This window comes from Eurosta solidaginis, chromosome 4 (genome assembly GCF_040869045.1).
Source record: "Eurosta solidaginis isolate ZX-2024a chromosome 4, ASM4086904v1, whole genome shotgun sequence".
NCBI lineage: Eukaryota > Metazoa > Arthropoda > Insecta > Diptera > Tephritidae > Eurosta > Eurosta solidaginis.
Window position 1 is genome coordinate 92,949,413 of NC_090322.1, and position 14,551 is coordinate 92,963,963.

General features: G+C 39.0%; 1 protein-coding gene across 1 annotated transcript in view; it reads right to left on the reverse strand.

The window, feature by feature from the left end:
* Rbcn-3A (Rabconnectin-3A) overlaps positions 1–14,551 on the reverse strand; it is a 2,573,828-nt gene that overhangs the window by 1,658,079 nt on the left and 901,198 nt on the right. The window contains exon 26 of the mRNA XM_067779516.1: positions 7,130–7,259. Coding sequence (XP_067635617.1) covers positions 7,130–7,259 — 130 coding nt within the window. The remainder of the gene's footprint in view (positions 1–7,129; positions 7,260–14,551) is intronic.

Here is a 14,551-nt window from a genome sequence, read left to right on the forward strand (position 1 = left end):
TAACCCTGTATCCATGCTCACTTTCAACCCGAATGTCTCCCAGAAGTCCATGCCACAAATTATGTTATTAGTCACTGTGGGAACAATCAAAAATTCCACATCAAAGGTTCGGTCATTGAAGGTTAGAGTCATGTTAATAGATCCCGCCACCTCCTGTTTCTTGCCATCAGCGGTTCTAACGATACCTGAAAATTTCCTATACTCTATACTGGGGCTATCCAGGACTGATTGGGCTAATTGCGATCTGATACAACTTTTGTTGGCTCCGCTGTCTAGCAAGGCTAAATAATTTTTACCAAGGACAACTACGTTCGCGTACGGTCGAATGTCTGAGCCATTACATACTATCGACGATAGGACAAATTTTCGAAGGTTTTTCCTCCGTTGCCAGTACGAGCATATGCGCCTAGTTGATCGGGATTTCGGGAGTATTTCGGTCCGTTCTGAAAAGATTCGGGCCCTAGCAAGCTTATACTCCGCTAAGCGGATATGATACGGTCGATATACGTTTTTGTTCAAACTACGTGAATTTGATGCACCAGCGTCACCACTATCTTCTGGTCGATTTGCGCGGTTAATTTTGTAAGGCGTTCTGGATAAATTTTCTTGTACATCTGGTGAAATAGGTTCATTATGACTACGGAACCTAACTTGGTTTGTTTTTATTTCCGAGGGCAATGGGTTGGGCGTCCGTCTGCCACTTGACGAACCTCTCCTTCTTGCTTTGCCCTAAGTGCATTTTGGACAAGTGGGCTTATACGTATCCACAGCGCCACAACCATAACAGAATATCCGTCGTGGTTTTAAGTAGTCGTGATACCGGTGACCAACCTCCTCGCAGTTCCAACATTTTAGTTGACTTGTGTCTACCGCAGCAATCTCTCCACCAACTTCGTCATTAACACATTCGCCGCCGTGATCTGTATCTTGAGGATGGTGAGTAACTTCAAAGATCTGACGACGAATTGGAGTTTGGCGTGGTAGGGAACCAGGGAGATCCCGAAAGAACTGTTCGTGTCTGCGAGCCCCTTTCCTCAAGGTCGCAATGTCATGAATGTCCAAGTGGAGTAGCTCATGCCTTAAGTCCGGATTAATACTTCTAATTGCGCGTTTCAACTAAGTCGGAGTCATTCATATTCATTATGGCATCTAAAAATTCATCAAAGGGCTCATTCGGTTTTTGCTTTCATTTCCTGATGTCGTCTTTTATCTCAGAGTGGAAAAATCTTTAAACTGACGCCGCATTGCCTCACAAAGCTCAATCCAGTTAAGATCTTCACTGTTTTGACGATACCGCCAAAACCATTGTAGGGCCTTAACATCGAACAAGGAATGTACATGTTGACATAAAAGGTCAAAGTTTCCGTTCAGGTGAAGGGAAGTAAGGGTGTTTATTCGGTAAATAAATTAATCCACCGTTATCGCATCGGCTGATCCTTTAAATCTAATTTGCCAGTTCCTAACAAGGTTTGACAATTTTTCATTGGCCAAGGAGATTCTCGATCCTCCTATCGAATCTGCTCTTCTAGGGTTGGGAGGTCGAATGGGGTGTTGCTCCTGGAAAGGTGCATCACGTGGAATTCTGGGGGGAGTTCTGGTTGTGCATGGGTAGGTGGTGGTGTTCTACCTAAATTTCGGTCAATATTCATATTTTGCAACAAATTCTGAATGTCGTTCGTAATAGAATCCATGATTTGTGTACGAAAGTCATTCATTGACTCCGCTATTATCTGTTGCACTCTCTGCTCAGAAATGTTGTTCGAGCGTTGTGGCTGATAATTACTAGATGCTCCCCTATTTCTAGGGCTTCCATCAGATCTTTGAGGAGCTGCAGTCATCACCCGTTGTTGTGGTTATTTATTTATTTATTTATTTATCATTAATCAAACACACAACCTTAGATTAATTTACAGTGTTTGAGCTTAAAACTAACTTAAAAATAACATTAAAAAATAAACTTGACAAGTGAATATGCTTAACAGGTTTGTTTAACAGAGAATAACAAGTCTGAGGATGTAATAAAATGCAAAGAAGAAGAATGTAAGAGAAAGTGCACATTGCCTTTTTATTGGCGAAAATAGTTTATGAGCTCATTCTTGAAGCGCAGCGCATTTTGTATGGCTTTAATTTTTTGGGGCAGAGCGTTCCAAAGGCGAACAGCGTAGACAAAAAATTGACGTTCAGTAACTAGGCAGTTGTACTTCTTAGTAGTTAAGTTGAACGATCGAGGTTATCTGTTAAATTTAAGGCGGTCCATGAGATATTCAGGTTCTCGAGATGCGATGATCTTATGAAGCAGTGTTACGCACTTTAAATGTATGGCTTTAAGTTTTTGGGGCAGAGCGTTCCAAAGGCGAACAGCCTAGACAAAACATTGACGTTCAGTAACTAGGCAGTTGTACTTCATAGTAGTTAAGTTGAACGATCGAGGTGATCTGTTAAATTTAAGGCGGTCCATGAGATATTCAGATTCTCGAGATGCGATGATCTTATGAAGCAGTGTTAGGCACTTTAATTATAACAGGTTATCGAATTTAATAGAGAAAATCCGCTGGGCAAAAATGGAGATGTGCTCGTAACGACCAACACTATACACATATCCTGCTATATTATTATAGAGGACATTTAGTTTACTACGACACAAGCTATCGCAATTGGCATAAAGTTCACATCCATACAATAAGGTGGGTAACAGATATGTTTTAGCTAACAGCAGTCGAATTTTCACTGGGGTAAAGTGTTGGGTAGTCCAAAGTGAGCGAAGCATGCCATAAACCTTGCCTATTGCTCTATAAATGTGGTTATTCCATGTCAAATTCCTATTAAAAATCATTCCAAGATTTTTTGCGGTGTTTACATAGCCTACGACTGAGTTATTTAATTTTACTTTATTGAAACTATGAAGCGATATGATTTTCTTATAGATTACTATGCACTGTGATTTATTTGGGTTTAAAAGTAGGCCATTATCACTTGCCCACTTGTTTACATGTTCTAAGTCAATGTTAAGATAACTAATACAACTATTAACAGATAAAAGAGGACAAATGACATATAATTGCACATCGTCTGCGTAAACATGAATATCACAATACCTCAACACACTTTGAAGGTCATTAACATACAACACAAACAATAACGGGCCAAGAATCGAGCCTTGAGGAACACCCTTGGAGAGCGGTAGATAATTTGATATGTAGCTCCCATTGCACACAGCTTGCGATCGCTCACTGAGGTAGGAGTTTATTAAATGTAAAGTAGGAGGTGAAAAATTGAACAAGTTTCTTAACTTTAGAGTAAGAAGATTGTGGTTTACAGTGTCGAATGCTTTGGAGTAGTCCAGGAGCGTTAGAAAAGTAACAAGGTTGTTGTTAATGTTTAGTCTGATGTCATCAGAGACTTTAATTAAAGCAGTGGGACAGCCTCTACGGCTTCTAAAGCCAGACTGGTTACGATTTAAAAGTGAGTTTCGGGTCAGAAATGAGTTTATCTGGTTATGCATTATACGTTCAAGGACTTAGGACAGGAATGGCAATATAGCGATGGGTCTGTGCTCTCCGTTGTGTTTCTTCATCGGAATGATCTTCGCAACTTTCCATCAATCAGGGAACACGGACGTGGTCAATATAGTATTAAAAACATAGGTAACAAACGGTAAAATTTTAGTGAGTAGACATTTAAACAATTTTGGATGAATTCCGTCTAGACCAGTAGCATTGGACTTTACACCAAGGACAGACTCAAAGACTGCACAGTCATCAACGTTCGAAAAAGAGAATTCGGGTATCGCACCACACAAATAATCGCCATACCTTTCATGGCATAAGTTACTGTCACAGCTAGATGATTGAACATATTGCTCATTTAATTTATTTACGTCTACATATTCAAATATATCGTTACATTTGCTACCGATGCCAATATCCCGAATGTATTTCCAAGTCTTCTTCGACCCTATTGCTGTACTAAACTGATACTCATAGTATTTCAGCTTTTGCAGCTTTAAAGCCTTGGTAACTTCTTTTCTGCGACCTTTGAAAACATTGTATGTTACAGTACATTTAAATCGTTTCCATTTCCGATAAGCTATGTTGCGCTTTTGGATAAGCCTCTTTATGTAGTTGTTGAACCAAGGCCGTTTACGATTTTTTGAGTGTTTCACTACAATAGGCACATGTTGGTCAAAAAGTGAAGCGATATTATTTTGAAGAAAACGGATCTGCTCGTGGGTAGTATTTAAAATATAAACGGTTTCCCAAGGAATACTCTCAACAGCTTCTTCGAGTTGCACATGATTAATATGTATGAAATCCGGGTATGAATAGGCAACTACTTCACATGTGCGGTCGAAGTCAAATGATATAAAAATTAGGTCATGATTGGAGAAGTTTGGGACTGAAAGCTGGTCGTAGAGTTGAATATTCGATAGTTCATTAACAAAAAATATATCTAAAAGAGTACTGCTAGTTTGAGTGAAATGTGTTGGCGTTATGGTATTTACTGGGAAAAGTGCAAGGGTTTGCATAGCTAAAGAAAATTTGTTTTCCCGAAGCAGGTCACTATTCAAATCTCCAACAACTACAATATTATTATAATTTAAGGTACAGTCGTGAACTTCTTCTAAAAAGTTATCAAAAGCAACGTATTTGTTTGGCCTGTACACACAACCTATGAGTATTTTGTCATGATGGGAATCTATTTCAACAAAAATGTACTCTATAGAAGAAAAGGGTTCAGATCAGGCATGCTTAACCAACGAACCGATATCATTTCGTTACGATAATCAACGTTAATAAACGAAACAAAGTCATTTCGTTTCGTTTATTAACGTTAAGAACGTCAAATTAACGTAAATACATACAAAAGTATGCAATTATAATTGTGGAAGCGTCGCTCACAAATACACGCGCATATGAGAAGCTATAAACGTCGTAATTTTATAGCTGATAACCAATTAGTTACTTCTAGAAATGGAAGCGCCTAGAAGATGCGAACGAGAAATCACAAAGTATAAAAGGAAGAAACAGTAGAGGCGCGAAAATCAGTTTTATTTAAGACGCTATCTGGCGAGCAATAGTAGTGGTATTGTGAAGAACTTTAATAAAGGCCATTTTGCATTATTGAATAGTGGAGTTATTTATTCAACAGTTTAGTGATTCGAACGTTGGCAGAAGATTGAAAATAAGGGGAATTGCACTAAATTTGTTACAATAATATAACTTGTAAAATATAAATTTTACAAAATAATAAAGTTGGTCATGAGGACAAGAAATTAATATAATAATTGTTTATCTAGATCTAAAAAAAGATTAAAGAAAAAAGCTAAATCTAGCTTGAAAAAAGCTAATATGGCAACACTGGTCGAGTGCCAGAACGTGTTTTCCATCATCCACGATTGGGGAACTGTTCATATCTTCTCCCTCGTAAGCTAGCAATGAGGATAAGTGTTTCCTCCACAACTTAAGCACATTCTGTACATCAGTTACCATGTCGCCATTAGCATTCCTGCAGGAATCTGTCTCGGTCTTCAAAGCTTCAGTTATCCGCCGGATTTTTTGATATTATTTCTTTCAGCCAGCATTTGAGGCACCTCGCACTCACGCCGCTCTTCCTCAAGCTTTTTCCGTCTAAATAGGAGTCTCTCTTTCCTCTTTGCCTCACGCTGCTTTGCACACGTAAACAGCATGTCTCTATAGGCAGCGTCCTTCTTTTGCAGTGAAACATTCCTCATCGTACCAGTTGTTTTTGCTGGCTCGCTAGAAACCTATGGTGTCAGCAGCGGCGCTACGTAAAGGGAGATTAGTATGCTCCCACGGTCACATCGTCAAGTCGAAGATTGGTTTCGGTGAGCAGGTGTGAGAGCCGAGTGGAGTAATTAAACTTTATCTGTGTTTTTTGTGAGCAGCCTTTCGATAGCAAACTTTCCTTGTGTCACTGCCCGCACTTTCTTTGCCACACAGAGGCGTATACGTATCTTGGCTGCCACAAGGTACTAGTCCGTGTCGATATTTGGACCTAGTAGAGTGCGCACATCTACGACACTGGAACTTTGTCTGATGTCGCCGCTACGTTCGATCACTACGCGATCGATTTGGTTTCATGTTCTTTGATCAAGAGACAGCCAGGTAGCTTGGTGTATCTTTTTATGCTGGAACCTGGTACTGCAGATGATCATATGTTAAGCCGCGGCGAAGTCAATAAGCCTTAACCCATTGGGAGATGTTATCTCGTGGAGGTTAAATTAAAAAACTACAATTGTCTTCTTCCTTGACCAGCCAGGGTTTAATATAACGTAATGACGAATTAATTGCATTTATTTAATCCGAAATTCCAAATTACAATAGATCAGCATTAAAAAGTAATTTTTTGTTTTTCAAATATGCCTACATTTGGGCTTTATCAAAACGAAGTTGATGGTGTGCGAACTTATTTTATATAGGATACATTTAACATTTGATTACATACACGGTCATTTTATGCAAATAGTTTCTGGGTGTACATTAGTTTTTGTCGAAGTTGGAGCTCACCCCAAAGCCATACCTTTGGAGCAGTCGGAAACACGGCGTCTGCACTGTTCCGTTTTGTCATTCACTAGTGTTGGAGATTTAGTTTCGGGAAAAAGAAAATTTATGTGTTTTATTAATGCCGGGAAATGGAATAAAAATCGTATAAAGTTACGAGCTAAGTTAGATGAACGCACTTTATAAATTTATGCGTAATTTCTATTAAGCACACATTTTTAATGTTACGACTGGCAAGGACAGGAAAGTGATTAATTTTTTTAAAAATGAGTTCTTTCATCTAGTGAAATAAATAAATTTACCAACTTTTTTACACGCAACGTGAATTTTTGATAACTTTTTGACTTGTTTACGACACCATATGAACACAATATATTGCATTTTATTTTTTCGGAATCAAATTTGGTTTTTAGATGTTGTAACTCGCATTTGCAAAACATTTAATTTTTTTGGATAAAATTTCCAAAACATCTAAATTTGGATAAAATCAGGGGCAATATTTTTCGAAAGAATATCACGCAAATCTACGAGCGCCGATAAAACCAGCCACCGTTATTTCAAAAAAAAAGAAAGAAAACGCAAATAGATTAAATTAATATATCAATTACCTTTTAACCAGTGTTTCCTTTTTGCTGCTCTGAATACTTTTGCCTCAAAATCATATTTTTCTTGCATCAAAATTTCGTGTAGGGTTGGTTTTTCCGATAGCACAAAAGACGTGTTATATTGATCTCTTTCCTACAGCCAAATAAACGATATATTTATTACTCTCAATTCGATGCACATGTAAGTCGCCGTTACGTTCGAAAAAAAGAAGAGCGGGCCTTTTGGCGGCTAGAACAAGCGCCCAAAAACGTGACCGAAATGCAACGAAAAGTCTGACCAAAGTTTTTTTTACGGTGTGACTTTTCTTCTCGAAATTACAGCTTTGGTTGTGAAATTTCAATGAATATTTTTTCCTCGTTTCCGTGTTCTTTTTTCGTATGTAACGACGGCAAAGAAACTTTTTTATTTATACTTATTTGTTAGTCTCTTAATATTAGAACTGTAAGCAGGGTGGTCCTCGACCAATTTTAACCGTGATGAGCTTGCACCTCCGATTTTCTTTCTGAACATGTTTAAGGAACACTTCAGGAAAGTGTTCCTATAGCTCATAAAATCGATCATTTGGCCCTTTTTTAAATACATTTTTTCCCAAAAGTACATTTGCTGGGTATGCACGGGCATATATTCAGAGCTAAATAAGTTTTGACTATCATTATTTATGTTTTTTTTTGTACGCTGATCGCGAAAATGATATTCATTTTACGACAAAATAGTGCTATCAAAAGTTATTAACCCCTTTATGCCCAAATTTCAATTGGAGGAAAAAATGTTTGTATAGATTTATGTAGGTCCTATTAAAACTCAAATAAAAAGCAAAAAAAGAACTTGATGTACCAGATAACTAATAATAAAATCCAAGTTAGACAAATGATGATTACGACATTAAAAATTAATTAATATCTCATATTTCCAATGTTTGAAAATCGCAGCGTTGTTATCAGTATTTATTATACTAAATAATATTACTATCAGAAATTGTTACACATACGTATTTATAATACATACAAGCATATAACAACGTATTATTTGATAAAAGGACATAAAGCTATAATGTTAAAAAATTATATATTTTTAAGTGAGTTTCTCCACTTAAACCACTCTTCTATGACTCACGCTCATGTGAAGAGTCTACGAGTACTGTGGTGACTCACGTTCCCGCAGTTTTCCCCACATCAGTCACACATATGTGCATAATGCATCCCTGCATGCACTCGTCACTATTTGACAACTCATTGGAACGGGCTTCCAATATCCAAAAGGTTGTATAAGCGCTGGGCGCTTTTCCACTTCCTTCTCTTTTTTCATCAACAATCCACAAGACGGAGCATCTCCCGTAACGACACGGGATCCTAATCAGCAACAACTACAATCAACCATACATAAGTATCAACACATATAATTCCCATTTTATCCCTTTTCATTCAATAAAAGTTTCATTTGTAATTACTTTGAAGAATTAGCAATTTGATTTTATATTTTGTAAATCTAATTTCTAATGAATTGATACACGACTTAAAGTTTATAAGTAAATTAAAGTTCATATGTTAGACTAAGGCCAATTGTTTGAATAAATGAATATCATTGAATTTAAAATATAAATCAGCTCGTGATATAACAATATACTAAACATGCTGAGAATTATACTCGCATACGGCTCTAAGTAATTTTTTTGCATAATCCGGATGATTTTTGGATACTTTATACTTGGCCCAAGTTGCAGAACAGCTTCCATGGCCTGCTGGCTGTAAAAACCTAAACCTTACTTGTGGCTCAGACAAATATCTTTTACATGGAAAAATACAGCATGAACTTTTGGTGTCACCGATATATTTAATGCCAAATATGCTTCCCTGAATTTGTCAACGAACTCACCGAACTCCGGACTTAGTTCCACAGTGAAGCAAGCTTGGGCTACTTTGTTGAACCATCGAGAAGCTTCCACGTACTTTAGGCAGCCCAAGATGCAAACTGACATCAATAAATCAATATTACTTAAAAGTTTTTTACAACTGTTTCCTTTGAACGAAGGGCTCCCGTGTACAATTTCTCGATTAACATAGCAAAGTTCCGCCCATAACGTAGCTTTTTTGGAAAATCCTTCAACATATGGAAGAATATTGTATTTACGACCCCTAGCACCAAATGTAGTTCTGGCGGAAGAATTATATTTAAAATTACTTTGTCCTCACTAGCTTCAATAACAGGTGGTCTTATGCAATTTTTATAGTATTTAGCATTACTTTTTTGACCACTGGCATCGCACCAGGCTATATAATTTTTCAGGATGCTTCCTATAGTTCTGTAGTCACTAACTTGCTCAAGACTATTTTTAGTTGCGTAGCACCAACAGCATGGATCCAAACTTGAATGTGACATTACACCAACAAGGATGTTTGCAAGTTGTAAGTCAGTTGCGATAGTACACTCAAAATTATTTATATTTAACAGTTCCCATAATTGCATAACGTTTTCGTAATTTTCTTGAACGTGTGGAGCCAAACCTATAATCATTAATTTCTTCACACTTGAATTACGTAATTTGTTTGCAGCTATACCATATTTGTAAGTTTGTCGAGTATATCTGTTTTCACTCCAATTATTATTATTATTAATACCGAATACCGAATTTCAGATGACTTGATTTAATGTTGCGTGATTTAGTAATAAAGTCAATCAATTTCTTTACATCCGTGCAGTATATCAATGTCTCAGACGCTAAAGAACGATTTTTACCAATTACGCGTTGAACATCAGAAACTTTGCCCTCAAATAAATTGTCTAATAAATGATTTTTATTTAATAATTTTTCCTTTAAATTTGGCTCGATCGCTTTCGCATTTTTTTTTTGCCACGCGAATCGCTGTTGCAATTCCAATTGTCACTTTATAACTTAAATTAAAGGTATTACGAATATTTTGAAAGTCTTCAGAGGTAAGCAATGCTTCATTTGATGTTTTCGGTGACCCCGTTGTGACTCTTAAAGGTTGAACACCTCTATGTTGCAATAACTGTAGGGAATTAGATCCGCCTTTAAGAAGAGAAGATACCAACTGTTCTTTAGTTTTCAGTTCAAAATTGTTAATGCGTTCTTTAACATTGCCGATTATCATTGACTTTTTACGTATATGGCGTTTGCCTTTTTTGATAACAACGACACATTTTGGACACGTTTTAATAACTTCGTCATTTTTTTTTTATTCTGCTGTTTGTATCACTCTTAAGTTCAGAGGAAAATACTTTTCTTGGAACAACTTTGTTTTTACTTTTTCTTTGTGAGCTCACAGAAAAAATACATACACTTCAAGCTTTTCTCTTGTCTTGTTGATTTCTTTAATTGGAATTTCGAAGTCAGTTTTCGAAACTTTTTCTTTACCGATATTTGACCGATACAAATTCCTCTTACACGACGGACATATAACTTTTGGAAGGCACTCATTTTTGTCATCATAGCTTCCAAATAAATTCACAATTTTTGATTTTAAATTTGCACTTAGATAAATAATGTTTTTGTTCTTCCCCCAGCACAATAAACAAATAATACCGATTTTCTTCATGAGAACGAGCGTGTTGCTTTCCTATCTTAGGCGTCATCTTGCTTCTCCGGATGCTTATAATTTGAAAGTTTTATTTTTATTTGACAGCATTTTCACTGTCATAACGGTTAAAGTTGGTCGAGGACCACCGTGGGAGTTAATAACTATTGATCCCACCATTTTTTGGTAAAATGAATATCATTTTCATGATCAGCGTACAAAAAAACATAAATAATGTTGGTCAAAATTTATTTTGCTCAGAATATATGCCCATGCATACCCAGCAAATGCACTTTTGGGAAAAATGCATTTAAAAAAAGGGCCAAATGCTCTATTTTATGAGCTATAGGAACAGTTTCCCGAAGTGTTTCTTAATCATGTTCAGAAATAAAATCGGAGGTGCAAGCTCATCACGGTTAAAATTGGTCGAGGACCACCGTGTAAGGTTTATATTGAGTCTGCGTCTTTTTTCTAAAAACAAAGTACATTACATATTCCAGACTAAATTATGTAAAATTTAGCAATAATTATATTTGCCGTTTTTTTTTTCTAAATCCTCAAAATTTATTCTGATTGCTTAGAAAAAAATTTCAATTGAAAAGCAAAAACGACCATGGGATTGCGTCGGCTTGTGCCTGTAAAGGCTTAGTTTCCTCGAAAGCGGTGGATACAAACTCGTTCATCAAAGTTTTTCCCACCGCCAAATAATTTCAAAACGAAAAACAATTTCGGCTTTTTAATTTTCTTTAAAATGATAACTGTTCGGCCTGAAAGCGTCGTAAACCGGCAGTGGGTAGGCGCACAAGGGTCGATCTCGGGAAGATTCACTCAGAAAAGAGATAAATAAAAACACAAGAGGATTTGCCTCGTTATAATGGGATTTAATCAAAATAAGAGAAAAGTACAGTGCCAAAGTGATTTGATATTTTACCCTGTATACAAAAAGTACGGCGTTGATCCTTGGACGATGCGTATCGGTAGGCGGTTGGTCGAGAAAGAGGCCGGTTGTGCCGTTGATGACAACCGTTAAGCCGCGAAAAGGTCCTCTGGTATTAAGGAGGGGAAAAGCCACACACACAGCCACCCTTACGTATACGTGCATGGGTTCTGACAACCTGCACACACACACATGCATGTGGATGAAACGCATGCATGTGCATGCATGCACACAAATGCGGCGTGAGTGTGGGTGGCTGGAAAGATTATTAAAACATTAGGGAGGGGCGCCGTCAATCAAGTGAAAGTTAGGCATTGGGCCTAAACATGCCGCCCCCCTTGCGGTACGCAACCTCACAGTCCTCCAAGGATCACCGAACCTAAGGAAGAGGAAAAAATAAAAAACTTATAACTAACTTAACCGAACGACGGCCAGTCCGCCGGCTTGGCAGCATGCACGATGAGTTGCGTAGTGTGCGAGCTTGGTTGCAGATGCCTCGCCACTTTCCCGTCATGGTTAGAGGCCTGAGCCATGTTTGCCTAGCGCTAGGGATTGCACAAAAAAGTAAAAAGATATACATGTTCATATTTCTTGCCGTTTAAATAAAGACTCCATTTATTTAAAAAAACGTACTATTTAAAAGTATGAACTTAAATAATAGACTAACATGTTGAAGACTCCAGGCTGGTTACGTATGAAACAAAAGATTTTTTTTTTCACTCCATACATAAAAAGATAAAAATAAATAAAAAACTGTAGTATCTTCTAATTTACGAATTAGGCTTGTGGCCGTAATGAATACCTAATAATAGTAATAATAAAAAGTAACACCTAAAGTGTAGTAGCACCCACCCGATTACAGGGTTTTAATGTTTAATTGGGTTTAACCGAATGAGGTTAGGAAGATGCAAGAACCTTTTCATCTAGCTCCTGCGGGAAAGTCAGATCCGCTGGGTTCCCGAGAGCACCTACCCGAATATTGTGCTCTGCGCGAGCAGGGGTCCGAACGAGGGCGGCAAAACTCCTGGTGTTATCACCTCGACATATACGTCGGCGCCAAGAGCCAGCCGGATCGGTGTGGAGGCATAAAACTGCGGATCTGCCAGGCGGATATGCTCGTAGGGAACCGCCGTGCTGGAGTCGATACTGTGCGATGGACTGACGCGCTGAAAATCGCTGATGCACACCGCGTGGGTCGTCACCGTCTTGCTGTTGCCGTATTTCCCGCGGAATCGGATAAAACAGCCGAGCTCTCCGGCAGCGTGGGTGATCGGCAGTGCTAAGTCCTGCGCCAGGCTGCAGTCGATCGTTATGCGGGGGGAACATGCATCAATAAGTGCACGCACAAGATGCAATCGCCCCCCGGCTTCCACCTTCACGATCGCAGTCGGCGTAAGACTAGCCATCGGTCGCAAAGTGGGACCCGAGGTAGTGTTGCTGATGGGATTACCCTTACGGAATGTCGTACGGAGAGGTAGCTGGCGCGGCCGTGGGGCCAGTCTACGCTCTTGGTTGCTTTCGTTGTAAGTGGAATTACTCGTGCGATGTCGCTGGCGTGGCCGAATGGCCAGTCGACGTTCGTGGCTGATTGGATGACTTTGTGTTTGTCGTTTATTGAGTGAGCGGGAAGGCCGTGGTTCCGCGCCACTCTGGCTCCGTCTTTCATGAGCTAACAGGGGTCGGAACGGCCGTGGGTCCGATCCCCCGATGTACGGTTGTGGCGACTTTGTGGTTCCTTCCGCCTGGTGATTTTCTGGTGCGTCGCGATAAAAAGCTGGCTCTGAAGCGTGAATGGATAGCACTTCATCCGTCTCTTCTCCTGCGTGGTGGGACCTACTCTCTCTTGATGCCCGTATCATTTCGCGCTCTTCCTCTTCTTCCTCTTCCACTTGCTGTGCCCAACTTTTATAGGGCTCTGGTTGTCGTGGAAGATCTTCCATAGGTAAATGTAGTGTGGTGTGGTCGACCACATCGTCGACACCTGCCGTCGCTGGAACAATTCTTAGCGCGATGTACCATCGATAAACAATTTTGGCAATAGTTAAGGCGTATGATCTCGCGCAACCGCTGCAGAGGGGTCTTCGCCCGGTAGACAGTACACGAGCGAATGGGATGTTGAGCGTCACATAGAGGGCACGGCTTGTGGTAGCGTCAGGCCTGGCGCTCGGTTCTTTGGCGCAACGATGCGTAGCGAGTCATTCTATGCAGAGTGTGAAAGACAACAAAAGGAAACTCATTTATTTATAATGACTGTGCCACGCGTTTAGTGGCGAGAAGGCCCTAATTTGATTATCGAGGTTAGGAAATTCTATTAGCGCATGTGTAGGGGGAAAATCATCTGTTGCTGCAAAAAAAATATTTGGCGCTTAATATGTGCATGGCCTCTTTCCCTACACTTTATGTGCCTGGGTCTTTAGTGCCTTATTTTGTTTATTTTGTGTCACCCGGTAGCGTTTTAGTTAGCCACGGGTACACTAGTGCTGCAGAAAAATTAGCATTTACGATTTTCGGTTCGCACATTCTGGTACCGAACCGGGTAGAAAGTGTATAGCGTGGGTTATTTTGAGTCGCTGTTATTTGTGTTGTTGGTGCTAAGAACCAACAATTTTCCTGCCCGCCACAAAAAAAATGTCTGGACAGCAAAATTGTATGCCAATAAAGAAAAAAATGTTCGTTTTGGAAGAGGGGAGAGATTTATAAAATGTATAATTTTTTATTTGTTGGTATTGCCCCCCGCTTATTTGTTCAACTTTTCCCAAGTACGCTTGTAGTCCTGTTTTATTGATGGCCTTTCTCAAAAGGCACGGTTCTCGAAGGGTATTTGGCTCCGATACCGATTCCTCAGACTCGGGTTTTTGGGTACCCGTTTGCATCTTTTTAGGCATCCCTAATATAATGTACATTTAAACTCGGCATATATATGTACATACGTTGGTATAAGTATATGGACAGTC